General features: G+C 49.8%; 8 protein-coding genes across 8 annotated transcripts; 3 read left to right on the top strand and 5 right to left on the bottom strand.

The window, feature by feature from the left end:
• Positions 1 to 2,481: 2,481 nt before the first annotated feature.
• Positions 2,482 to 5,099, bottom strand: GIQ15_06129 (uncharacterized protein; the record flags this gene model as incomplete). Its single annotated transcript, XM_033553546.1, has 3 exons — positions 2,482 to 3,622; positions 3,683 to 3,857; positions 3,920 to 5,099. 3 exons carry the CDS (start codon positions 5,097 to 5,099, stop codon positions 2,482 to 2,484), a joined length of 2,496 nt encoding a protein of 831 aa, XP_033404690.1.
• Positions 5,100 to 5,843: 744 nt separating this feature from the next.
• On the bottom strand, positions 5,844 to 6,391 carry GIQ15_06128 (uncharacterized protein; the record flags this gene model as incomplete). Its single annotated transcript, XM_033553545.1, has 2 exons — positions 5,844 to 6,031; positions 6,340 to 6,391. 2 exons carry the CDS (start codon positions 6,389 to 6,391, stop codon positions 5,844 to 5,846), a joined length of 240 nt encoding a protein of 79 aa, XP_033404689.1.
• Positions 6,392 to 9,448: 3,057 nt separating this feature from the next.
• On the bottom strand, positions 9,449 to 10,417 carry GIQ15_06127 (uncharacterized protein; the record flags this gene model as incomplete). Its single annotated transcript, XM_033553544.1, has 1 exon — positions 9,449 to 10,417. One exon carries the CDS (start codon positions 10,415 to 10,417, stop codon positions 9,449 to 9,451), a length of 969 nt encoding a protein of 322 aa, XP_033404688.1.
• Positions 10,418 to 12,012: 1,595 nt separating this feature from the next.
• GIQ15_06126 (uncharacterized protein) lies at positions 12,013 to 12,495 on the bottom strand (the record flags this gene model as incomplete). The annotated part of the gene is made up of 1 exon (XM_033553543.1): positions 12,013 to 12,495. The coding sequence occupies one exon, from the start codon at positions 12,493 to 12,495 to the stop codon at positions 12,013 to 12,015; it is 483 nt and encodes a 160-aa protein (XP_033404687.1).
• Positions 12,496 to 13,016: 521 nt separating this feature from the next.
• GIQ15_06125 (uncharacterized protein) lies at positions 13,017 to 17,767 on the bottom strand (the record flags this gene model as incomplete). The annotated part of the gene is made up of 10 exons (XM_033553542.1): positions 13,017 to 14,386; positions 14,666 to 15,435; positions 15,725 to 15,768; positions 15,810 to 16,320; positions 16,401 to 16,701; positions 16,767 to 16,907; positions 16,982 to 17,086; positions 17,157 to 17,422; positions 17,508 to 17,622; positions 17,686 to 17,767. The coding sequence occupies 10 exons, from the start codon at positions 17,765 to 17,767 to the stop codon at positions 13,017 to 13,019; spliced, it is 3,705 nt and encodes a 1,234-aa protein (XP_033404686.1).
• A 2,259-nt stretch (positions 17,768 to 20,026) lies between these two features.
• On the top strand, positions 20,027 to 20,962 carry GIQ15_06124 (putative Protein kinase; the record flags this gene model as incomplete). The annotated part of the gene is made up of 5 exons (XM_033553541.1): positions 20,027 to 20,138; positions 20,207 to 20,542; positions 20,626 to 20,724; positions 20,780 to 20,803; positions 20,877 to 20,962. 5 exons carry the CDS (start codon positions 20,027 to 20,029, stop codon positions 20,960 to 20,962), a joined length of 657 nt encoding a protein of 218 aa, XP_033404685.1.
• A 1,099-nt stretch (positions 20,963 to 22,061) lies between these two features.
• Positions 22,062 to 23,216, top strand: GIQ15_06123 (putative Protein kinase; the record flags this gene model as incomplete). The annotated part of the gene is made up of 6 exons (XM_033553540.1): positions 22,062 to 22,197; positions 22,264 to 22,377; positions 22,441 to 22,791; positions 22,883 to 22,972; positions 23,030 to 23,053; positions 23,131 to 23,216. 6 exons carry the CDS (start codon positions 22,062 to 22,064, stop codon positions 23,214 to 23,216), a joined length of 801 nt encoding a protein of 266 aa, XP_033404684.1.
• A 377-nt stretch (positions 23,217 to 23,593) lies between these two features.
• GIQ15_06122 (YggS family pyridoxal phosphate enzyme) lies at positions 23,594 to 24,490 on the top strand (the record flags this gene model as incomplete). The annotated part of the gene is made up of 1 exon (XM_033553539.1): positions 23,594 to 24,490. The coding sequence occupies one exon, from the start codon at positions 23,594 to 23,596 to the stop codon at positions 24,488 to 24,490; it is 897 nt and encodes a 298-aa protein (XP_033404683.1).
• Between the last annotated feature and the right edge of the window lie 103 nt (positions 24,491 to 24,593).

Below are 24,593 nucleotides of genomic sequence, written 5' to 3'. Positions count from 1 at the left end.
CTAGAATCGCCTGTCTAGCTGAATCCATCATTGCAAGAAGATAGTGTACATTATGGATCGTTATACTATTCATGCAGTTAGTATTTTTAATATTTATAAAGACGGAAAACTAAGGGGGGTGGGGACGGGTTATATGCATACAGGTGTGCTCCGACTGTCTCCTTCGCAGCTAGATGATGTAGATATGCGCGAGTGATTCCAAGTCCACCCTGTTCTTTGGGTCGGCAGGTTTTGCATTTGCAGTTTTCATCTATTGGTCTAAAGTCGCGGGAAAACGAGGCACGACGAAGGCTTAACGTGCCGTACGGCGTCAAAGCATTTCCGAAACGCTGCGGGCTAAGTTAATATTTTTGCAGGGGAAGGTAGCAGGGGAAGGTTTGTGGGCTTACAGCCGTTCGAGTCGGGAAAACGCAGTCAAACATGTCAGCGCCTAAAGCAACTGCTACCATAAGATCTTCTTGATATCCCTAGGCAATGTTAGACGGGAATGTAATTGAAGTAGTACAGGTAACGGGCTAACTTACCACTCCCATGACGTATCGAGGTTTATTTGTCGGTAGCATATCCGTGCAAGCGTTGACACTGTTATGTCCCTGTCAGGCTGCCATCCAAAATTGGGGTGAGTCTGATAATGGGGGAATCTGACACTTTACAAAATTCATCCTTTGCCTCTCCTCCAGATAGCCCACCAATAGCGATTCCTGGTGTATTCCTTGCTACCATCTCCTCGCAGCATTGTCGGCGCATTTCCAAGTCAAGACCACCCTGGATGATACAGAAAAGGTTTTGCTTTTCTGGGTATTTATGTGCGTCGATGCATCGATCTAACCAACGGACTGATCTTTCCATAGCTTCTTGCATCCTTGCGTGATCGGGGGACGTTGTAGCAATGACATCATCCAATTGCATAATTATATCAGAGCCAATGGAGTTTTGTAGAGATATTGAATGTTCGGGAGTAAGTAACCTGGTCCGCTAGTTAGCAGCCAAACAGCACAACAACCGGATTGGAGCTAAAGCTCAACTGATGGCGTCAACAGGCATACATTGGCGACCCGTCGTGTGGACTTAGGAATCGCACTCCTTCTTCCGTCACTTGCGCAAGCTTCAATAGTGAAACCATCTGGAACCTATGATATAAACACATTAATCCACCCGACCTTAACGTACATACCCTTCACATAGCTTCTTTGACTGTCATCGCGCGGTATACAGCGCCCCAGATGTAAACTTACCCGCCACTATCGGTCAAAATATTGCCATTCCATGCTTGAAATTTATGCGCTCCGCCAACCTCGTCTAGCACAGCTTGCCCTGGTTTCAACCCTAAATGATATGTGTTATTCAGGCAGAGATTGCATCCCGTCTCTACAAGTTGGTCGGGCGTCAGTCCCTTTAACGAAGCTTGTGTGGCAACCGGCATAAAGATCGGGAGTTTGACAGATCCGTGGGGGAGATGAAGGGTGCTCGCGCGGGCTTTCGTAGTCTGCGGGGTTGGGTATTAGCATGTGGAACTGAAGAAGTCAAGCTAGGAGGAGCTAGAAGGAAAGCAAATGCATATATTTACCGAGCATTTTGCTTCGAGGTCGAATGTTAACGCTGAAGGCATCGATCTCCTGCCTTGCCCATCAGCCGCGGTGGCCGTCGAGGCCATGACGTTTTGACTATACGGCTTAACGAGGACGGATAAGCTGGATGTAGGTGACCGTATTCCGAATCTTGAAAGAGGCTGTATGCGCCGTAGATATCTCATTGAGCTGGGCTGGTTAACGTGTCATGGAAGCGAGTGAGTCTTCGAGGCGAAATCGACCCCAACTTGGTGGTTGAAGCTTAAAAACATTTATACTTTGCGATAAGCTCGCATAACGAACGTCAGAGTATTCAACCTACACTTCATAACCAGGGATACTCTGTTAAAGCAATATATAGACTTGTTAAATGCAATATAGACTCGTTAAATGTAATGTTAAACGCAATGTATTGTTACTAACTTCTAGATATCCGATCGGACTTGGAATTTCCTGAGACACGATGCTAGACCTCGTTACTTAATTGTGGCAGGAGGAATGCTACGAAAACAGGTCGATATACCAATGCATCCTGGAGCTCAAGAAACCAAATCCGTCCGTTGACTGTGTATCTAACTATGTAGAGTAGTTGTACGGCCAAGGACCAACTCCAGCCTGCCACAATAATGATATCCAAGGCCCCAAGTCTAGATGAATATATTCGTAATATCGTAGTTTGTACCGTAATATCTTCGGGCCGTGATACGCATGCATTTAATGGGTATGCATGTGTAGTTCGTTGGCTGTACATTGCAATCGAGCGAATACCTGGCGTAGATGGTTATAAAATCAAGAATAGGCCGGTAGTAAATGCATAACGCCCGCTCTTCACCCATCGGCAACCAATATGAGGACTTAGCAGGTGCCAGAATCCCGTGTCTTTAAAGTTATAGAAAATCGTGGTCGCAGAAGCTCATTCTCCCCAGACGTGAACGGCGTCCAAAGCCATTCCACCAATCTCTCCAAGCCAATCTTGTGATAGACGGCATATCGGGTCATCGCCATAGCTATATTCATTCATGTGCTGGAGATCTCTAAAGCAGTCACGCAGCACGGAGTCAACGGCTAGTTGGGGACTCATACTGGCATCCGGAAGAGGCCATTGGTCCAAACCGGAGCCGCCCATGGGTGAAAGATGAGACGTGGGCAGGCTTGTGGGAGACGCCATCTGTCCCATCTTCATAGGTGAGAGGAGAGGCTGGGGCCCCGAAGCTGTGGCCGCCGAGGAAGGGTTGTTTAATAGCTCGATGGCGTCAGAGAGCACAGCATCACTGAGACGGTGAAAGACTTCGTGTGAGTGGCGAATAGCGCTCCATCGTTCAGAAACCGCCACAAGGACGGTTGAACAGGCTCGAGTCTCGTTGACAATCTCTATTATCGACGGATCTTCGTCGAGCATTGTACCGGCGTGTCCACCCATGGCTAGTCGGCGTTTTGCGCGGAAATGTCGGCCAACTGCGTAGATGTACGAGAGGCCTGCCATGAACACGGCATGAAGCGTGATCCAAGTGTAATTTATCCGCCTCGAACGATGTAGATGTGCGTAGAGGGTGATGGATTGCTTGGCCGCAGTAAATATGGTCTGAATTGCTGTTGGAACAGTTGACGAAACAGCCGGCAGCGCCGGAGAAGGGCGGTACAGCATCAGCAGTGCATTGTAATACAGTAGTTCATACCACTCATGGGCACGGAAACTTGACCTGTCGCCAGGTATTGTACTTGATAAGTCCACGGCAGGCAGGTTAAGAGAGGCCGTGTCGTGACGCCATTGCTCGAGTTCTGCAGCTAAGCTGTCCCGCTTTGACAACGCAGATGCTTCGTGGGAATCCAGCTGCGTCATCTGGCTGTTATCCATGGAGAAGAGGATCTTGCCACAGATGATACGGTACCGAACTATGTGTACGAACAATGCTGTGCGAGAGAAGGAGTCTGTGGTAGGGTGGAAGCTACTTTCTGGCGGGTTTACTTCGAGGTCATATTTGGGATCGGGCAATGCCGTGTCCGTGTCTGATAGCCGTATCCCAACAGGCCTACCAAGGGTATTGCTAACGACGCTGAACATGGGATATGCATGAGCATTTCGAACTTGCAACTTCATGAAGAGTTAAACGTACCGATCCATGGCAATGACACAGAAGAAACTCCGTCTGCCAACCTCTGCGCGAACTGTATTACTTGATGCATCGAGATCCATTTGGTCAGGCGACTGCCTTGCCGGGTAAGTCGATTCTCGATGTAGACCTTGCTCGATGCATATACGACAAGCAACACCAACCAGATGCCACATACCTAGTTATATTAGCCGCCGTATCATAACTGAAAGAAAATAGACAAAATGATATTCAACATACTGGCTGATGTATCCTGGATAGGACTCCTCATCCGGTACTGGCAAAGCAGCAGGATGGCCTGCAGAGGCTTGATACCTCCCAGCTGTAGCACCTCCGTAAGCTTTGATAGAGCAACGACATGGAAGTTTTCTGCATCGGGCCTTGTCTGCCAGTCGAACTTGTGGTAGTCGACAGACGAGATGGCCAGGATCATGTAGAAGATGAAGCAGGAGAAGACATCCCGGTCCAGCACGGAAGAATCGCTGTATATCTGCTCGAACGCCGCCAGGACGGTTGGCCGGTGCAGAAACGGATAGCAGAGATAGTCGTGTTCGAAGTATGCGTGGTGCAGGTCTCGCGCGAACGGCTCCGGCGGGATCTGATATCCCTCTGACCTGGGAGGCGGAGAGCCCAGCGAGAAGGCACTGGCGCTCCCGCCATGGACCGGAGTCTCTGGATGCGATGTCCGCGGCGTGAACGATGCCCTGGCCGGCGTAGAGATGGGCACCGGAGCTGCGTCGACGGTGGCCCGGACGAGGTTGGCGAACAGCACTCCGCTGCCAGATCCGAGAAACTGGCGATCACCGCCCGCCGTCAGAGAGAGAAACGAGACCTCGTCCGTCACCTCGTTGTTATCACCACCCTCCTGCTTCGGCTGCTGCTGTTGTTGCTGCTGCCGTCCCTGATCCGGGCTGGTATCGAGATTCGACGACGGACTCTGCCCTGATACCGAGACTTCAGAGCCGTTGCCGTTGCCGCTGCCGCTGTTATTACGCTGTGAGACGGCCGCCAGTCTCGCCGCCAGCGCACGATTGGTGGCTTCACACTGTCGAAGGCGCCGCTCCAGGCGTTCCACGACTTCTTTGCGGTACGTAGGCTCTTTGGACCGGTCGGTGTAGACGCAGGCGACGCTCGCCTTCAGACACGGCCCGCAGACGGGCACCTGTTTGTCACATCGCGATTTGCGGCGATGGCAGCGATCGCACGCCTGCATGCTAGGCCAGGGCTCGTTCGGGGCGTGGGAGGGCGGATGAGGGCTTGCGGCGACGATGCTGAGGTCGCTGGTGCGGTGATGCAAGGGTTCGGTCGCCATGGCCGAGGCATGAAAATCCGCATCCCGAAACTCCAGGGATGAGATGCAACGACTGAAACCAGCGCCCGCGGTGGAGCGCCGGCGACATAATACTGCGCCCCGAACCATATCAGACTAAGTATATACGTAGTATAACTACGTATATAGATAACGAGCCTACGTCCATCTGCAGTACGTAATATCTCCAGGGGTCATGCAGCGCTGGCATCTATACAGAGACCGTTAAGCGGGAGACTTCCGGCCGGGAAGTCGTACTATCCGGTCCAAGGGTGTAGACCCTGCATCGTGTGCCTCCGTGAACTTGTGGGGAGAGTCTTATTGTTTATCTGGCTTATATCGGACAAACAGCCGTCTTATCATTGGAGCTGGCAAGGGTGAATGCGTTCTTCATATTGATGTCCACCGGTAGAAGTAACGAAAACGAAGAGAACAGGGTAAGCCGAATATAATAAAGTGATAAGGAAAAAGCAAGTTTTCAGCGTAGAAAGGAAGTAAAATGAAATAGCCGCCAATTTCCTCCCAAAAAAATAAACAAAATAAAAATAAGATAAGAAAAAAGGTTAGAAAGAAAGATCCCGAATTGTTTGATATGCCTCCTGTCCAAGGCTAGGCTATGTATCCAATACCAATAACGTCAATTAACATCTCTGAAAACGTACACTGAGGACAGCATCCTCGTGATCAGGGTGAAATATAAAGGAGATAGATGTGTAGGTGCGTAGTAGATGCGCGGAGGAGATGATGCCGTGAGATCAACACCGCCGGCTGGGCTGAGCCGCTTCGTGAGAGTCCGTTAGCGCAGAGGGCGTCTCAGGGTGGCCAATTGGGCCGAGTATAGGCCGGAGCCAGCGGCTACTTTTGCTGCGCATAGAGTTGTCCCGGGAGAACGGTAGACAGCCGCGGCTGCGAGTTCAGTTGCGTGAAGGCCACCTCAGCTGCGTCCTCTTTGGCGTTGTTGATAAATTCTCCGGCATAGAAATAGCGAGCAGAAAAGCTGGACCCTTGGATGCTCACGCTGCTCGACCACGCCGTGCGGCCACCTGTAAGAATGGAGAGTCAACACAGGCCGTTCTCCCTATCATCTATATAGAACTCGAACTCCTGCTGGAGGAACAGTCGGATGGCTCCGTAAGAAGTATGAGACGGTAAAGGAGATATAGAAATGTGATCAGGAGAAGGCGTCGAGGCTAGATGAGAGGATAAACGGTAAAATAGCTACCTCGGCGGTCCGAGACAAGATTGAAGACGGGAGCTTGGAGTTTAGATAGCCTGCAATGCTCTGCGGTCGTATGTCCAGGTCAGTATAAAGGACAACACGATCCACGAGATACGGCTAGAATTGACATACCATTGAGTTTCTCCTGCCATGAGACACGGGTGGTGGCACAGTTGGCGGCCATGGCTGAGAGGGAGAAAGTTCGTGTTAGCAGTGGCCTCGCCTGGCATATATGCTAAACCCCACAATATCCGTTGATAGAATGTGATAACCCACTGTGATGAACGCTATAAAATCAAATCTAAAAGTGACAATGGCAATAAAATGTATATTGAACAAGATGCAAGACGAAATGTTTTTTTTTTCTGTCAAAAAAAGATTTATCTGTCTGTAGGTTTTCCAATTCCAGATGGATGAATATAATGTCATATCATGGAAACGGAGCTCGTTATAAAGTAACACAGGACAACGAAGTCACAGGAAAAAAAGTGCCAACGACAAAAGGGGGGCAAGGAACAATCAAGGATGTCGAGGATCACGACGTTCCTGCAAGCCCGGGGCCGGGGGAGGGGCAGTTCGCCTTCAAAGCCGTTTGAATGGAGTTGGCATATGCATGGGTGCAATCTGAGATTGTGTCAACAAGTTAGTAGCTAGGCGATGGTCCACAGGTTTTGAAAATTCTGCTGGCTAGCTCACCATATTCGATTTTAGGACAGTCGTATGGATGCAGCAAGACAAATAGCAAAGTCAAAAACGGGAGGTATAAATTAACAACGGTACCCATTGGGAGTTGAGATGAACACGGGGAGATGGGCCGGCCCGCTGCAGCTGGTCGTCCACGAAATCACCAGAAGGCACGCCAGCTTCCATTATTAGCTAGGGAGAATGTCTGGGGAAAGGCATAGACGGCATGGAACAGCGGCCGGCATTGCAGCCAGACCCTGTGGCAGGGCCGGGAAGGCAGGAAAGCAAGAGTAGATGACAGAAAAAGAACAGACTCGAAGAGAATGGTGGGCAACCGGGTGGCCCCACCAGCGGCCCCTAAAGGAGGGAATACGCAAGGGAATGTTGAAAGTGGAGGGGCAGAGTAGATACTGATAGGTAACTTGAAACTCATCGTGAGCAACATCACCATGGATTAGCCCGCAACAGGGTAGAGGTCTCGAGGGTGGTCGTTATTAGCCGTCCACGCCTTAGGTATTCGTGCCCTCTCACTGTCTCGCACACACGCACACACGGACACACGCACACAGCAGCATCGAAACCGTGAGCCATGATGACATGACTCCTCAATACCTAGATCACTAAGGGAACGGCTGAGTTAGTTGGGCAGCGTAGATCACCCACAGAGGACCCAGCATGTAGCTGCCAACTCATCAGCGGGCAAGCGAATAAGGGAAAAAGACCCAAAAGGAGAGAGCCGAGCCGAACAGCGAAAAAAAAAGGTGAGGCATCGAAGCCCATCCATCCCAATACCAACTTAAAAATTGGAGTGTGGACTATAATATGTATGGAAGGTCAAACGAGGCGGCCGGTTGGGTACGCTGGAGAGGAGGCAAAAGGACCCCGAATCAGTATCAAGCATCATGTACTCCGTAAAGCACCAAAAAAAAAAAACACCGCTGTTGAGATTTAATCTCGGCGCTGCGTCCAGTCAGGCCGTACTGTAGCTCGCCCTGCGTGAGCACCCAGCATCGAAGAGTGGACCCCCAGCAATCGCAGGGAGCCAAATCGTGAGGCGTGAGATGTGGCTGGTCCGTCAATTGAAAGACTGACTAAAGGCGAAATCCACGTCCGGATTGGACTCCCATGGGAGGGTGGAGCAAGAAGCATGCAGAGAAACCGCAGGGAAGATGGATGGAGGTTCACACATATCTGCTCCATGCAAAGAAAAGAAAAGAAAAAAAGAAAGAAAGGTGAAAGATGCACGCACAGCACGTCAAGCCAACGCCCATCGAGTAGGATGAAGCAAGTCGCTTGCCTGCTGCAGTTCCAGCCAGGCCGACTTGCAGCGAGACGCGGCACCAACGGGGGGAAATAGAGCGATGGAGCCCTTGAAGACAGAAGCCCGCGGCCAGGGAAGGCTTGAACCCTCTTGGATGTGCTGATTCGCTGCGTTCTCTTTTCTTTTCACTTCGTCTCGGTTGGGCATTCATGCCTGCAGCCTCAGCACGACAGCTCTGATTCCACCATCTGACAGCGCGCGTTGAGCCAGCTGCGGCGGGAATGCAGCAATTGACGGGATCTGGCTGCTTCTTTGAGTCATTCCTGATTCCTTTTCCCTTCCAGATGAGAACTCAATCTCTCATAATTGTTTGTTTTGGGGCAACGGGTTGCTTCGACTGGTTGGGTAGGAATTAGTTACCCGGCCGCCCGGCCGTTCTTGCGTCTTAGCCTTTTGGGCCTCCAAGAGGTTTTGATTTTGATTTTTTTTTTTTTTCGTTAGTTCGTTACAGGGCGGATCAAGAAATTCCCCGATGGATTGGACACCAAAAGCACCAATGTAAATGCGAGGAGCGGACGCTTCGCGAACTGCATTGAATAATATAAATAATACAACACTTGCATGGATGAGTGATCGTTTTTACCCAATTGACATCCAAACATTTTAAATATTCTAGGCAAGATCCCTGGCAGCAGTCGTGCAGTCGTTCGTAAAGGGACAGAAAACGCATTCCAAAAATCGAAAAAAAAAAAAAATATCATCGAAAAGAAAATATATCAAGAAAAAGATGGAAGCGAGTAGGGGAGCACGGATTTCGATATTCTGATCCAACCCAACGCGAGGAGTACCAAGGTTCCTGAATAATAAGACAATTTTGGGGAAATATACAGCAAGGCGGAAGCGAAGGCGAAGACGAAGGGACAACAAGGTCGTGACACATCAATTATGCTAATGTCTTGAGTGAATATTGTCAATATGCTGTCCCTTGACTGATCGACTTTAGCATTTCTCTAAAGGAGCCAGCATTGTTCGATCCGGTCGAACTCCGTCGATGGAAAACCTTGTCGATGAGCTTTGTTGACGTGACAGACTCCACGCTCCTCATGAACGAAGAAGCCATGGGGGAAGCGTGGTGGGAGGTTCTCCTAGAGTGCCATCTTCGCTCGATGCAGTCGTCTACAAGCGCCACGAGGCCAGTCGCAACGATTACACTAGATGAGAGAAAAAAATGCCGATTGACATTGTTAGCCACGACACTCTGGGCCGTACGTAGTAAGGGATTCAGACTCTGGACGCTCACTCAGCAACATCTTTCATCGTCTCGTATAGGGTCGGGTCGTTAATCCACATCGACGACGACGGGACCCATGCCCCCTTCCGTGCCTCTACCAAAAGCTCTCTGGGTGTCATGGGTTCGGGGATGATATGTGCGACAGGGTTTGACGTCGCTGGATGGTAAAGGTGGTATGAGATCTCCTTGGATGCACCATCATTGCGGGTCATCTTTCTCCATTGATATTTTGCACCCCAGTACTCGAACTCATACCTTCTCGAACCAGTCGAACCCCGCCTCCTGAGCTCTACATGTGCATAGTTGGAAAATTCCAACTGGATGATATTGGCGGACGGAGGCTTGCTCGAGGAATACGCTGATCCCGCAGATTTTCGACCGCCATCGGGCTCATCCTCATCCATTCCCGATTTATATCCTGAATCTGGCCTCCTCGAGCCCTTTGACGGTCTCGTGCCGGCACCTGCATGAGATAGAAACCCCGAAATGGGATTGCCCAGGTGTTTATGACCGGAAGACCCCGGTCTCGACTTGGGCATCCGAGGCTTTCTCAAGGAATGGCAGACCTCCCTCCTCGAATCTCGACAGTATCGACGAAGCGAGAACTTCTTATCGTGAAGATCGTACATGCGTAGATGGAACAATATTGTTTCGTCCTGACGCCCTGGAGCCTCCGCCGCAAGCGTGGTGACCCGGAGGTTCATATTTCCATCAAGCGTGGTATCGTCATGTTTGATCATGAGTCTTCTGGAGGAAGGGAACAGGTTCCCGAAGCTCGGAGGGGTGGAAGGCACCGCATTTGAAGGGAGCACCTCGTATCTCTCCTCGACGACTTCGACTCGAGGTTCTGCAAGTGTCTTTTCCTGCACGGAGGCATCGCTCGAGACATAGGTGTGAACCGACTCTGCGCTGGTAGAGTTATCTGGAGAGTCAGCGCTGGGAGTTTGCACTGCTTTGCTGCAGCCCTGTGCCATGGCTAATATACAGAGAGAAGAAGGAAAACGATTGAACCAGGTGGATGCAACGCCTGTAGCCAGTTCACCTCGAAAGCTGCATGCTAAACGGTTTGGTTCGAAAGAAGCCTCGTATAGACAACGATAATGGGGGAATGAGATGTTATGGCTGTGGAAGACCAAGGCTGAAAAATGAGGTAAATATATCAAGTAAATAGCTAATAGGGACAATACTTGGTGTTTTGGTGTTTTTGGGGAGGGAAACGTCAAAATATAAGAGCTAACACAAGGGTAGCAGTCTCTGCGGCCATGCACTTAGTGAAGAGGCGACGGGGGTAGAGTGATATGTTTGAGAGAGTGATAGAGGGCAACTTGGATGGCGGGCACAGGCTTAAGTAGGCTCAGCCGGTGAAGCACGCGGCGATAATACAGAGGTGGCTATACAGACATGCCAGTATCGAATAGAATGCCCATGCCAGGTCTCAGTTAATATCGAGCGAGACTGTTAATATCAGCCCGCAAGGATGCTGCAGATGAACTCGAAGCCTTTCGACGTCGTTGGGCCTGGCGGTTATTTTAATATACGGGCTATCACATGACCTGGGGCGAGGAGTGACATGGATGGCCCCTTTTTCTTGTGCAGCTACGGCGTACAGGATTGATATCGACTTGGCTGGCAGCGGCGGATGCTGCCAGGTACGACCTATGTGTCTGCAGCATGCGCCATGTACTATCTGCACCATCGGGCAGTATAATATCCAGCCGTGGCTTCATATCTACCGTTGCTCATCACGGCAAAACAGCGCTCATCGACCGAACGGTCTGTTAGCCGCGAAGAAACTCGGCCTGGCCTGACGATGATGGCGTTCGAGTCCATGCCCGTCCCTGGACACGGAGCTGTATGCTTCTTCTATACCTCGTTGCGTCGTCTGGATAGGCCTCTCCACGGAGAACGCGGCCTTGTTGACGGCCTTGTTGACGGCCTTGCTGAAGCTGACGATGAGATGTCCAATGGCCTGTTGTGCATTTCTCTAGCTATATTTTTTTTTGAACGGCGTTAAACCCACGGGCTATAGAGTCGGATAAGGGCGCCACAGCGTCGCGTCTCCCACGTTTGTCGGGCCACTCGATTCAATGGGCTTGTGAGGAGAGTTGCTAACCTCGACCTGGGAGAAGCCGCGCGGCATCGAGAGCTGAGGTACGCAAGCATGGCTTTCTGGTTGAGAGGCCATCGTATATGCCACCTTGTAGAAGTTCGAAAACTTGCGTTGGAAGCAGCAGATCTCTTTACGTGTGTTGGGAGGTCGACGGTAAAGCTTGGGAAGATGTCAGTCCCGCCCTGCAGATTGATCACTCTACTTTAGCATAGATACTGAGAAACCGGCTGGAAGAAGGTCGTTTGGCCTGACGGAGAAGAAAAACTGTATAATAATATTCTGGGAATGCACTGTGATCTATAATCACAGCAAAGCCCCAATCGAAAATAGAAAGATGGTAGTATGTAAAGTGTCCCCCCTCCCCCAACAACTACACGCCGTAGACCCGAATTATTGACAAGATCTCCCCTTCCCCGATTAATGTACTGGCATCGAATTTGGCATGACTGCGGGAGGCGTCTACATAAAGACGCCGGCAATGATACCGATAGTGATGATGATGGAAACGGCCATGTTGGCCTTGGACTTCTGCTCCGCCGGAGGTGCTGCGTTGGTCTGGCTTGGACTCGAGCCAGAACTGGTCTTGGATGGGGACGAGGACGAGCTGTGGCCGGCGGAGGAGGTCTGGCTGGGGAGGTTTGTCTGGGTGGCCGTGGCATTCTTGGGCTTGTTGCACCAGGCGTCCTGGTACGGGATCTTGCCGGCATAAAGGCAGTTTGTGAGGTCCTCAACGCTCTGCTTGTAGGCCAGGCAGTAGACGGCGCAATCGTTATCGTATGCCACGACGGGAGCGCCATTGCAGCACGTCTTCATGAGGTCGACGTGATCGCCCTTTTTCGGGACACCGCATGCAGCGTCGCCGTTGGGGATGTCGTACTGCGTCGGAGTGCCGCACAGGGAGCTGCCGGAGGGCATCGCGGCGGAGGTGGTGGCCGATACCATGTCTGCTGTATTAGAGCGAGGAGATATATAAATACAAAGCGAGTGACCGGGTTGGATGTGTATAGATCTTGGGTTTGTTGATGTCCTGGAGAAGGCGAGATGTTTCAAACTGGACGATGTTTAGCCCCTGGTCAGGTGTAATAGCTCTGCGTCACGTGTTGATATAGCTATGTCTTCGTAGTAGGCTTGTTTATGCCATAGTATATTTGATATCCAGGCACTCTCATCTTTGGTAGGTTTCTCCAATACCAGGACTAGTTCTATATCTATCCACACGCTGAGTATAAAGTCTTAAGAGCCAGAGAACGATGTATTGCTGCTAGGATTTGTCTATCTAACACAGTCGAGGCTGGAACCTCTGATGACACTGTAAGGTCTTACCCGCCGAACTGTTCCTCTGGATATTTGTCGATTCTCCTGGCAAATCCCATTAATATCAAAGTCTGGCGGGTCTCCGGTGTCCGTGGGTTCTGTGGCATAGCATGATCGTTGATATGCAGTCTTGCATAAGTGTGATCGTCTTAAACAATCACGGTCTCAGAAGAAGACCTAGCATAGTCGTACGGAGTGAGGAGAAAAATTTTCCAATGTATACAGTTGAATTGGAGTTCACTCCTCTCCTTTTCATTCTCCTTGTCTTTGCCGCACCCATCAACGGCCAGTCGGAAATTCTGGCCACATTGATCCTCGGTCGTTCCCTCGCCATCTATCTTGTAGTCGGGGCAGCCAGACGGCTCATACTCAGAATTTGCCACCTGCAAGGCTATATACCCCTTGCACGAGGCGCCCGAACAGTTCACGCCGTAGTACCCTACCTTCAAGATTGGGCCTTGATATTTAACATATTGGCCATTCATCTCGCGGCAGTATTTTCCAATGGCCGTAATCAAGTCGGCTCGGGAGACTGAAAGCTGACTCCGTCCACAGTGAAGTACACCATCCTGGTCCACTGGGTGGGCAGGCTTGGGTTTTACGATAGCATCCCCAACAACCCCATAATGCACATTATATCTCGCAGGAACATGGTAGGGCTCGTGGTTTTTCTTCTGGCGCTCTAGCTCTTCATTCCATCTGGCCATAAAGGACTTGGTCGATTCAATATCGATAAACCACATGGCACACCCGGAGGAAAACGAACCGCCCTTCTTGTTGTTCTCTCCTCTTGTATCACACTCGTCAGTGATCTTTCGGAAATTCTGGCCGCATTGATCATCACGGTCTCCGCGTCCGTTAAAGAGAAACGATTCACATCCCTTTGCATCAGAGAGCTTTAACCCTACTGTCATGAACGCTCCACAGTCTTTTCCATCTTTGCAATCCGCACGAGTGGTCATCATCCGGGCGTCGTCGCCTCGTTTCATGGTCTGCTCGTCGTTGCTACGACAAAAAGCGCTAACGGCTAGGATGATCTCTCTGCGATAAGCAGAGCCGTCCCCATCATTCATACACTTAGGCCTACCCTTATCATGTATGTGGGCTGTCGTGTACTCTGGGGGAGAATGTATAGTCCTCGTTCCCGGGTCCAGAATCGTAACCGTTGTTTTTGGCCTGTGAAAGCGAGACTTATCCCGCGAGATTCGCTCTTCACGAAGCCTCCTTGCAATGGACGAATACTCTTCGTTGGAGAGCAACGAATGGACCGGGTAATGCTCTGTAATGGTGATTATCTTGCCCGCATCAACCGTGGTTGTGGACGTGACGGTTGTCTCTGTCGCCGAACACGCCGTCACGGTTTTGCATCGAGTTGTGGTGGTGCTGGAGTATACTGATTGGGATCGTTTGTATTTAGAAACGACCTCTGTGCACCTAGGCGCTGTCTCTGGCTTCTCGCATTCTCCAGTGTCTTGTTTGCAGTCGGACCCCTCGCAGAATCCATCTTTACACCCCGTCCCTTGGCATTGGTAGATCTTGCAATTAGGTCCATTGCACTGTGGTGGACAGGTTGGACATGTCCTCACACAGTCAGGACCAGTACAGCCAAAGCTTAGACACCCGGAAGTAATGCATTGACCCTGAGTACCACACTCGCCAATGCAGGTTGGAATCGTGCATTTCGGCCCCTTGCATCCCGGCAGGCAGTCTATACCCACGCAAGGAATCCTGGCACAGGCAGGGCCGATACAGATGCCTCCAGGCCTGCAATCTACACCAATGCAGTTAAAACTGGTACAAAGGATATTGAGCCCAATAGGGCAATTCCCCTTGTCACAACCTGGACCAAAGCATTTTCGGCGGTCAGTATCTTTGGGCGGGTGTGTGTCGTTCGGGTCAATAAAATCTTTGTTATGGTTGCCACAATCATCGCCTTTGCAATCACAGAAAGGCCCTTCGCATTTCGTTCCACAGTCTTTTGTACAGGTAGGGCTAGGGGGCCCCTCGGTCCACGAGACAGTTGGCAGTTTGCTATTATCGGTCTCCGAAGTGAGCGGATGTGGTCGTGGCGTGATTGTTCGAGTTCCGGGAGGGAAACTGGAGGAGGTGCCGCTCTCTTGAGAGCCAGAGCCTCTGCTTTCTGTAGGGCGGATGTGGCTACCCGGGGGGAGAATAATACCGTCCGTACTTGACTCCGGTCCACTGTTGGAAGTTGGCTGGCTATCATGTTTGTCGGTCGGATTGTTACCAGATTTACGGGTAGTCGGTGGGCGGTAAGATAGTGTGGTTATTCCATCGAGCGAACCACCAGTGGCTGGCGGGCTATGCTGACTTTTAGTTTGGTCGGTAGTGGTCTTTCCAGCCGTTGGGGGGGGAAATACCCCAGTGGTCGATCTATCAGAAGCAGGTCGAATACCTGCTTCAGTATCTTGTCCGCTAGTCGGATTTTGGCTGCTCGCGCCAGATCCTGGGGGAGGGAAAGCTCCGGTGGTTGTTGCATCAGGGGCACGACCCGGCGTCAATTGAGAACCACCTGGGAGGGGCTGGCCGTTGCTAGAGCCGCCATTGCTATCTCCTGAGCCACCGTTGCTATTGTTTCCAGCTCCATTATTCCTAGAGCCGCCATTGCCAGATTCATTTCTAGAGCCACCGTTGTTAGAACTGCCGTTGCTAGAGCCACCGTTGTTAGAGCCACCGTTGTTAGAGCCACCGTTGTTAGAGCCACCGTTGCTAGAGCCACCGTTGTTAGAGCCGCCGTTGTTCGAGCCGCCGTTGTTCGAGCCGCCGTTTCCAGATCCATTACCGGAGCCACTGCCACCAGTGGGATTAGAAGGGTTAGGCTGGCCTCCTTGGTTACCGCCACCTGTAATCTGCGGCGGGGCCACGGTATTGTGTGGCAGGCTGTTAGTAATCACAAACGGTGGTGGTAGAATACTGCTTACTACCACGTAGGTCGTCGAGGAGAGGCCGGATTTGGTTACTGGCCAGTTCCACATGTCAAGTACAGAGGTTGTAAGCGGCGGGATAGTAAGCGTTGTGGTTTGAATGGTCTTAACCTGCCAAATCGAACTCGATATTGCACCGCCAGGAAGGGTGATTGCGGATGCTGTCCACCACGCGACCTCCAAGGAGGTTACATAAGGGGGGAAAGTGATCGTAGTGACTTTGTCGAGCGTGAGTCGAGGCATAATAAAGGTGCAAGGAGGTATACAAGCGTTTCCGGGATTTTGAATTTTGTATATCTCAGGGGAGAGATAAACATCACCGGAACCACTATCCGAACCTTCTGGGTCCGCCCCGTCAAGACTCAATGTGTTGCCGTTGAGCTCGTCAGGCCGACCCATGGTACCAGGGCCTCCAAGATCAAGCGCCCAGGCAAAAGTCCCTCCTAAGCATAAATTATTTGCAAAGGATGCTTTTTGTTTTAATGTTCTCGCATCGTCGAATGAGACCCTAATTGGAATTTGTATCAGCAATGTTCAAGATCAGCTTAAAAATCAAGTAAAAAATGAAAATAAAGAAACAAGGTATACCATTGATCTTTATCCCATGTAATCCAATTGACGCCCGCCTCCTCATTGTAGACTAGTTCCGGGGATTTCGATTTAAGAACCCTGTTAATTTCGTAATCGGACAATGTTCCACTGTTCAACGTACAACGGCCAGGGAGAGCTCCACCGGAATTTTCATCTCCGGTTCTTTTGAAGGAACAGCCTGGGGTATTACACCTTGGGTCACCGAGAGTAAAAGATCGTCCGTAGAAGCCGAGCCCTAGTAAAACCTTCTCTGCAGGAACGGAGTTACGCCACAGAAGATCCAAGCCCATGGATATCTCTAATACCAAAGTGTTAGCTCATACTTTCGAAACCTATGGTAATTCTTCTTTATATAACGCTTACCGGTCAAGTTTGTGTGTGGATTAATAACTTCTTTCGTCCAAGCACTATGACCATCCCAAGTACCATGGATGTCGTAGCTCATAACATTAAACCAGTCGACGTACTTGACCATGTTTTTGAGATCAAATCCCCTGAGATACCCTGGCAAATAACGGTTAGTTGATGAACTAGATAGCACAACTCGTTCACCAATCATACAAAAGAAGTATACTAACAGTAGGAGGCTGGAATTGCCATGGTGAGGCCATACTTCGTTCCAAAAGCATCTTTGAGCTCACGAAGGAGAAGAACGTAGTTGTTGTAGTCCGATTTAGAGCCGCCTATACAAAATAATAAGTCATCATCAGTAATGGGACGACAAGAGAACCAATATTGATAGAGGAGCCATACCGCGATCGTCCGCAACAGGATACTCCCAGTCGATATCGAGACCGTCAAATCCGAATTCCGCCAGTGTCTTAATAACAGATTCAATGAAGACTTTCCTGGAACCGGCAGAGCTAGCCATATTGGAGAACACTCTGCCTCCCGCATCCCATCCTCCAACAGACAAGAAACATTTCAAAGATGGTTTTTTAGCCTTCAAACCCGTAAAGGCACGGTAAAATTCGTGAGAATAATAGCCCATAGTACCAAGGGTATGATCTGAGTTGATACTAGCGAAGGCGTAATTAAGATGCTGTTTGGACAGATATTAGCCCTATATTTATAAAGATAGTCAAAAAGAGGAACAGTCCTTACCGTCCAGGGTTTATAGTTAATTTTTGACGGATGAATAGTATCGCATGGATGTTCGTAATTCCAGCCTTCGAAGTATCCCACATAGCGCTTTGTTGCAGAATCACCGGAACACGACCTGGTACGAATATCAGTAAAAAAGAAAGGCACGTCGTTGGACTTCACATCATACTACACTTACGGCCTGTTGATTTTATCACACCCACTAGTACACCCTTTGCCGCAAAATTCTTCGGAGGTGCCGCAGAAACTTCAGAGGCCATGTTAGTCTCCTTTGAGGCAGGGAAAATGCACGGTAATGGGTTGTAGTAAAGACATACCCCCACTTGGAACAGCATACATTCAACGGACACTTTTCTTGTCCCTTTGGTGCATATTCTACGGATAGTTAGCCTCTGAAACATTGAGATACAGCCTACCCATCCCTATATCCTGCCAAAGCACGGAGGAAGAAAAAGGACACGAGTTCAAATTTTGACATCCGCCCTTCCGAATTACTTACTTCCACATTCTGCCTTTGAGTCGCAACCTGACTGGCAGGTCTTGGGCCCGCAAAACTCTGGTCCAAAGCCACAGCTGCCAAATTTGCTACAGCAACCGACCTTGCATTTCTTCGAGGCTGAACAGGTGCTATCAGACGTAGGGAATGCGAGTAAAGTAGTCAAGTTAGTGAGGTAGAGGAAGCTAATAAGAAATAACACGTTCATGATTCCTCTAGTCCGGTAGTAGGTTGGTACCCCCCAGGGAAATATTGAGCCTTCCGAGTTGAAGCTCTAGGGTAATGTAACAGGGCTCATTGCAGAGAAATCATTCAACATAACTGAGTAGCACACTCAACAGGCGGAGGGAGGGTTAATATAGTTGTGTATCCGAGGGATACATCTATGCCGTTTGCCGCAAACTAAATCGCACCAACAACCATGCACATTTTATGAGTATGTCCTCCAGGCAGCTGGGCATGATTCATAGCTTGCGGCTGGGAATATCTCCAACCGGAATTTCAAGTTGGTTGCAGTAAGACGGGACCGTAGGGAGGGGGAGGAGGAGAGAAAGAATCGGACATGTAGTGAGATTGGGGGTGCATGTTGGAGCGATAGCCCGACATGCCCAGCCAAAATGTCCCACATGGAGCACGCAGCAAGCTCCAGTCTATATTCAGGACATGTAGGCGTTTGGTCACGCAAGTAGCAAACGTGAAATTAGCACTTGCTGAGCGAAGGAGCGACTGGCAGCGTATGTCGTCCTGTATGCATGGCCGAAACCTGCGTAACCTCACGTTTGGAAATCGAACACCTGCTTCGACAGTTACCCATACTGCATATCTCTGGCGACGGTAGCTCGGGGAACAAGATACCAGGCGTGGCGTCTTATATCAATATCTTGTATAGCCAGAGGTGAAAGGTTGAGTATTCATCGAGGAGCGTAGTTGGAACTTAGCTTCATAACTAGTTATCGGAACAACAGTTTCTCCATCTAGTTACCTGACCGACTGACTAGTTATAATAACTGGAAGGCGATATCTCTTGGAGTCTGCTCTGAAATGGCTGTCTAGCAGTTAACTAGTTACGGAGTACCTAGTTGGCCATATGTCCATGATACACAGCGCGTTTGTTATAGCCCCAGTCACCCAGTATCCAAAAATATCTTTACAAGACTACAGTCATTGCCAATATGTTCACTACCTATGTACACCCTTCGCGCATCAGCCAAACATGTGCCACAAGATATACGGATATACAAATATACAGATATACAGATATACCCAGCCGAGGGTCTTCTAGCCCAGTGCAGAGCGCAGCACAGCTTGCCTGGATAGAGAGCAGCCCAAGGGCTCCCACCGAGCTTCGTCTTCTGTATATTATGTTTAATGAAAACGTTGCCTACTCATCACCTCCCCCATACATCCTTCAGCTCATAGATCACGTATCAGAATTCCACAGAATCACCATCTGATGCAGGATGGCAAGGCTCACTCCAGTAGCTCGCAGCTTTTCGAGGATGCTTCTGGCTTCCCTCATGTGGCTACATATATCCCTAACTTATGCTGAGTCCGTCAACGATGTATCCTTTCCTGGCTTGGGCTTACCGCATCAGATTCGTCCAAAGATGAGATTTCAAACCAGGCTCTTCACCTGCAATCAGCAACAGGAAGCCTTCATCCTGAGGAACTTTGGGGGACTAATACGCATGGTAATCTATCAAAAAAAAAAGAAGAAGAAAAAAAGAATTCCTCCCATCCAGTATCGATCTTAGCGGTATTACCAGGCTAATATATATTGCATAGTATACGATGGCGCGCCTTCGATTGAGGACCCTAAAGACATTTTTGGAAAAACACCCAAACGGCGGCACCAGGATGACCGGGATTGATCGCTCAACTCTATACACCTTTGAGACTATTTATGGACAGATCCTATTTGAAGACGGATATCTAGGGTTCCGCCGAGTGGATTATGTCATGGGTTAGGCCATAAAACTACTACCACCGGAGAAACATCCCTTACTAAAAACCCGCCACAGAAATGCTAGATAAACTTCTAAGTCGCATCCCCAGCCATAAGGTTGATGTATGGTGCAGTGAGGATTATATGAGTCCGACTGCACCGCCCGGTACGCCGCCACCCGATACACCGAGTAAGTTCAGCAAGTCCATGTCAGCGGGAGTTCCACTGTTCTTGAAAACTAAGATATATTCTACTCAGCCCCCGAGCATCTGTCTGACTGGTGGGACGTTCGGCCGGCAGAAGATGGTGGCCAGCAATGGCTACGAATGCATGAGCTGGCATTTTGCAAAAACGAAATTCTCATTGCGTCGATACGTGCTCAACCTACCGGGTCTACGGACTTTATAAAAATGTGTCCTGGACACCTAGACCGCTTCATCGCTGGTAGTAATCTAGCTTTTGATCTACTGGCTCCAGTAAGGCGGTATGATAATGGAGTACACCTGGACCAGATCCGTGACGCCAGCACGCCCGTCGTTCTCCTTCATGAGCTATCTCATTCGATAATCCTTCTTGAGGTGGACCACCGTACATGTAAGTACCTGGCTTATTTTGCGTACCTCTCGACACCCATACCCCCTCAATATGTGCGTTTCGTCGCTACTCAATGTTGACAGCCATGATAGTTGATCTAAAGGGGCAAGATAAAGGGTATTACTGGCGAGAGGTTATATACCATGCAACAAACAATGCTTATAATGCTCTAAAGAATGCCGGTAAGTCTATTATTTGAGCCCAAGCGAATGTGCCATGCTGACAAGCCTCACCTAGACAACTTTGCATATTTTGTGCTTGGTAAGATATTCTTTTCTTACCGTCTTACCTCTGCTTAGCTTTAAGACTCTGAGCTGACTCTTCCATGAAAAAGCAATGTACCTCCATAAGAATCACTGGGCTACCGGGCTTAGCGAACCCACGTTCAACGACGGACCTGCCAGGGACAGCCCTCCCTGACAGTATTAAGGGGTAGGGCGGACTTAACATCATTGCCTCAGTGTGTGGCGCTTGCTTATGAGTGTGCATTTCTTCTTATCAGTTTATTTGAAAAAAATCCAATTCCCCATTAAACAGTTCAAGAATGCCCCAAGACAGTGTAGATGTACGTGCCGTCCTATCAATTTCTTGTATGTTCATGGAGTATTTGATCCAAGATACAAGTTGTAGTAACTTAACTAGTTATCGGAATAATGGTTTCTCCACCTGGATATAAAAGCTGGCGACCTCGCTTCAAACTCCAGGTTGATACCAACCATCTCGAGTCGGCCCCTGAGTAACAGGTCACTCAGACGGCTGCTTGGGTGCTTCCATTGCGTTGGTGTTGTTGCCAGTCGCGAGTCGCGAGCAGCAGAGCGTTTCCAATACAAATTAGCTCTATGTCATCCTAAACCCAACACAAAGGGGGCCGTTTGTCGCAGCAAGATAGGATTACCCAGTCGCTCGATCCCCCCCCTTGGGCCATTGTCACCATTTCCATTGCCTCCTTCGCGCAGTATAGCGCGCAAGACATGCCCCGCAAGATGATCATGGCGTTGATACATGGTCACAATGCGCAAGCAGCGCAGCATGGCTTGACGAGAAGCTGGCTGGAGGCTGCCTCTCATCTTCTTGCTCCGTGTACTGTGTTAATAAATAGAGTGCCTGTCACTTCCCAGATTTCTCCGCCTTAAGATACCGCTCATCGGAGATTCCAGACTGCATCACTAAGGATGACAAGGTCAAGCTCGATACGTTACAGTGCTCTGACGCAGCTTCTGGTGGTCCTTTTGTGGCTGTATATACCCCTGAGTTATGCCGAGTCCTTCAATAATGCATCATTTCCTGGCTCTGGCCTTCCACGCCCGTTTCGTCCGAAGATCAGAGTCAGCGCTAATTATCACCACTGTGACGGATACGAGACTTTAATCGGGGAAGCCCTCGGTGGTCTTAAATTTGGGGTAATCTATAAGCGCTCCTACTCGACATAACTATTGGTCTTGTTAGAATCGCCACGGCTAATACATAAAACCAGCTTGCGGTCGCGCGTGTTCGCTTGACGGATTTGCATACTCATTTAATGGCAGGGATATACGGCCGTTTGGTTGTGCCGGGGATTGAACGGTCAACCCTATATACGTTTGAGAGTCTTTTCGGATTTGTATCAAGGGGCAAGGACGGCTATCCAGGGAGGTGGAAGGTAGAGCGTATCTTGAGTAAGGCAACACGACCCCTAAATCACTGGGAGAGGAATTGCTCCCCTTTGCTAAAACTTGCGTTAGATAGGTTGAACGTCTTGATAGCAGGCCTCGAGAACCTTAGGATTGATATGTGGTGCAACGATGCGTTTTTGTCTCCCGATGCGCCGCCCGGTACGCCACCACACGATTCGCCTCGTAAGTCCACATACCTTTCCCAGCAGAGCGCGTTTTGAAAACTAAGATATACATTCTACTCAGCGACGCCAGGTTCCGCGGTCTGGTGGGATAGCCGGCCGCTGGCTGATGACGGCCAAAAATGGATGAAAATAGCCGATGACGTGTTCTGTATTAACCCCAATACCCATGCTGTTAACCCGGTCGTAGCGGTGACATATTCAAATCCGACCTCTAGAATTCCGTTATTGATGAAAATATGTCCTGACACCCTGGCTGAGATGGTCCGTACTTCGATACAGACGGATATGAGGCACCGACCCAGACTGCACATTGACGGCATTTCCCTAGATTCTGTTCGTGACGGCAGTCTGACTACCACTTTGATCCATGAACTAACCCATTCAGATTTTCTCCTTGGTGATGATGTGACAGGTAAGTACCGTCGTCTTTACATCCCTTCCTGGCACTCATCGCCCAGCTGTTGGAGCCTTCTGCACTTGTCTTGTTGTTGACATCGAAACAGAAGATATTGAGGGTATGGAATCAGCATATGGCTGGGCTGAGGCTGTTTATATTGCTCGCGTGAGTGAAAATGACGCCCTGGAAAATGCAGGTAGGTCTACACCTTTGAAACCTCAAGCAAACGGAGCTTACTAACCCTCTTGAGTAGACAATTTTGCACTTTTCGTTCTTGGTAATGCCCTCTATCTACGCCGGCCCGTACCATACTTTGCGGTGTGTAGAGATTTGCGCTGACTGTCCTGGCTATAGCAATGTTCCTCTCACTCAACCACTGGGGCACTGGAGTGAGCGAAAAGATGTTTGACGCGGCACCCTGGGACCTTTCGCCACCATAACCCTGACGGCGTTGGACGGTAAGGGCCCTCGAGTGCCCAAGGGATACCCTTTCGGTATGCGGCAGTTGCTTATGGGAGCTCAATTATCTGTTAGATACTCTTGTCAATTAACGGAAAATATCAATTGACCATTAAACAGTTCATTCTATTATATATATTAGCGTTAACAGTTCATGATATTATCCCAGGGCTGGTGTACTCTGTAGTCTGTACATAAATAATGTGCCATCTTGGCATCTCGGCCGCCAGTCCATGAATATATTTCGGTGCGTCACCACCATAAAATAACAACCCAAACAGTAGTTATTGACGACCAGTGTCTCCCAAACGCCCATGCCAATCTGTACCGCCCAATATAGCTATTGGAGAACCCAAGAATGAGCGTACTTGCGGCCGAAGAAGACATGGCTACCCCGACCCGTGCCTCCGTCCTTATCGCAAATCTATCCTCGGTCTACAAACGGATCGCTTCAGCATCTGCAAGATGTAGCCATGATGAGACCAGTTCTGGCTCCAAGACCGCCGCTGCCAGCAGTGATAGTAACGGCCCTACCGTCCCCGTCCGCCTTGTCGCGGTGTCCAAACTGAAACCGGCGTCTGATATCCTCGCCCTCCACAACCCGCCCACATCCCACGTTCACTTCGGAGAAAATTATATGCAGGAGCTGCTCGAGAAATCCAAAGCCCTCACGCCCGAGATTAGGTGGCATTTTATCGGCGGACTGCAGTCAAATAAATGTGTCACCCTTGCGAGGGAGGTACGGGGTCTATGGGCGGTTGAGAGCGTGGATACAGAGAAAAAGGCTTCGTTGCTGGATAAGGGCTGGGGCGAGAGGCCAGAATTCAAGGATAAAGGCACCGGTGGCGACGATGGTGTCAGTGAGTCCAGAGCCAGGAAGCTACGAGTATTTGTACAGGTTAATACATCTGGGGAGGAGAGTAAATCAGGCGTAGAGCCCGGCGAGCCTACAGTGGAACTCTGTCGTTTTATCAGAGAGAAATGTCCTCGGCTGAAGCTCCAGGGTTTAATGACTATTGGAGCCATTGCACGCTCTAAAGCGACCACGCCGGAGAATGAGAATGAAGACTTTGCCTGTCTACGAGATACGAGGGATCTGGTCATGGAGAAGCTATCGTTGGAAGGCGATGATACGTTAGAATTAAGCATGGGCATGAGTAACGATTTTGAAGGTGCGATTGCAATGGGCAGCAACCAGGTCAGAGTCGGAAGCACTATATTTGGCGCTCGGCCACCAAAGGGGGAGGCAAAGTGACTGCACCATAGAGTATAGCATGGGCTAGAGCTGTAATTATATCATGAACATGAAGTAGAAGGGCGGGCTAGTCAAGCCATCATCAAGATTTTGAAGAAGAAGA

This window comes from Arthroderma uncinatum (assembly GCF_011692745.1).
Source record: "Arthroderma uncinatum strain CBS 119779 chromosome Unknown scaffold4, whole genome shotgun sequence".
Classification (NCBI taxonomy): Eukaryota; Fungi; Ascomycota; class Eurotiomycetes; order Onygenales; family Arthrodermataceae; genus Arthroderma; species Arthroderma uncinatum.
This window is presented reverse-complemented; position numbering and strand designations above follow the sequence as displayed.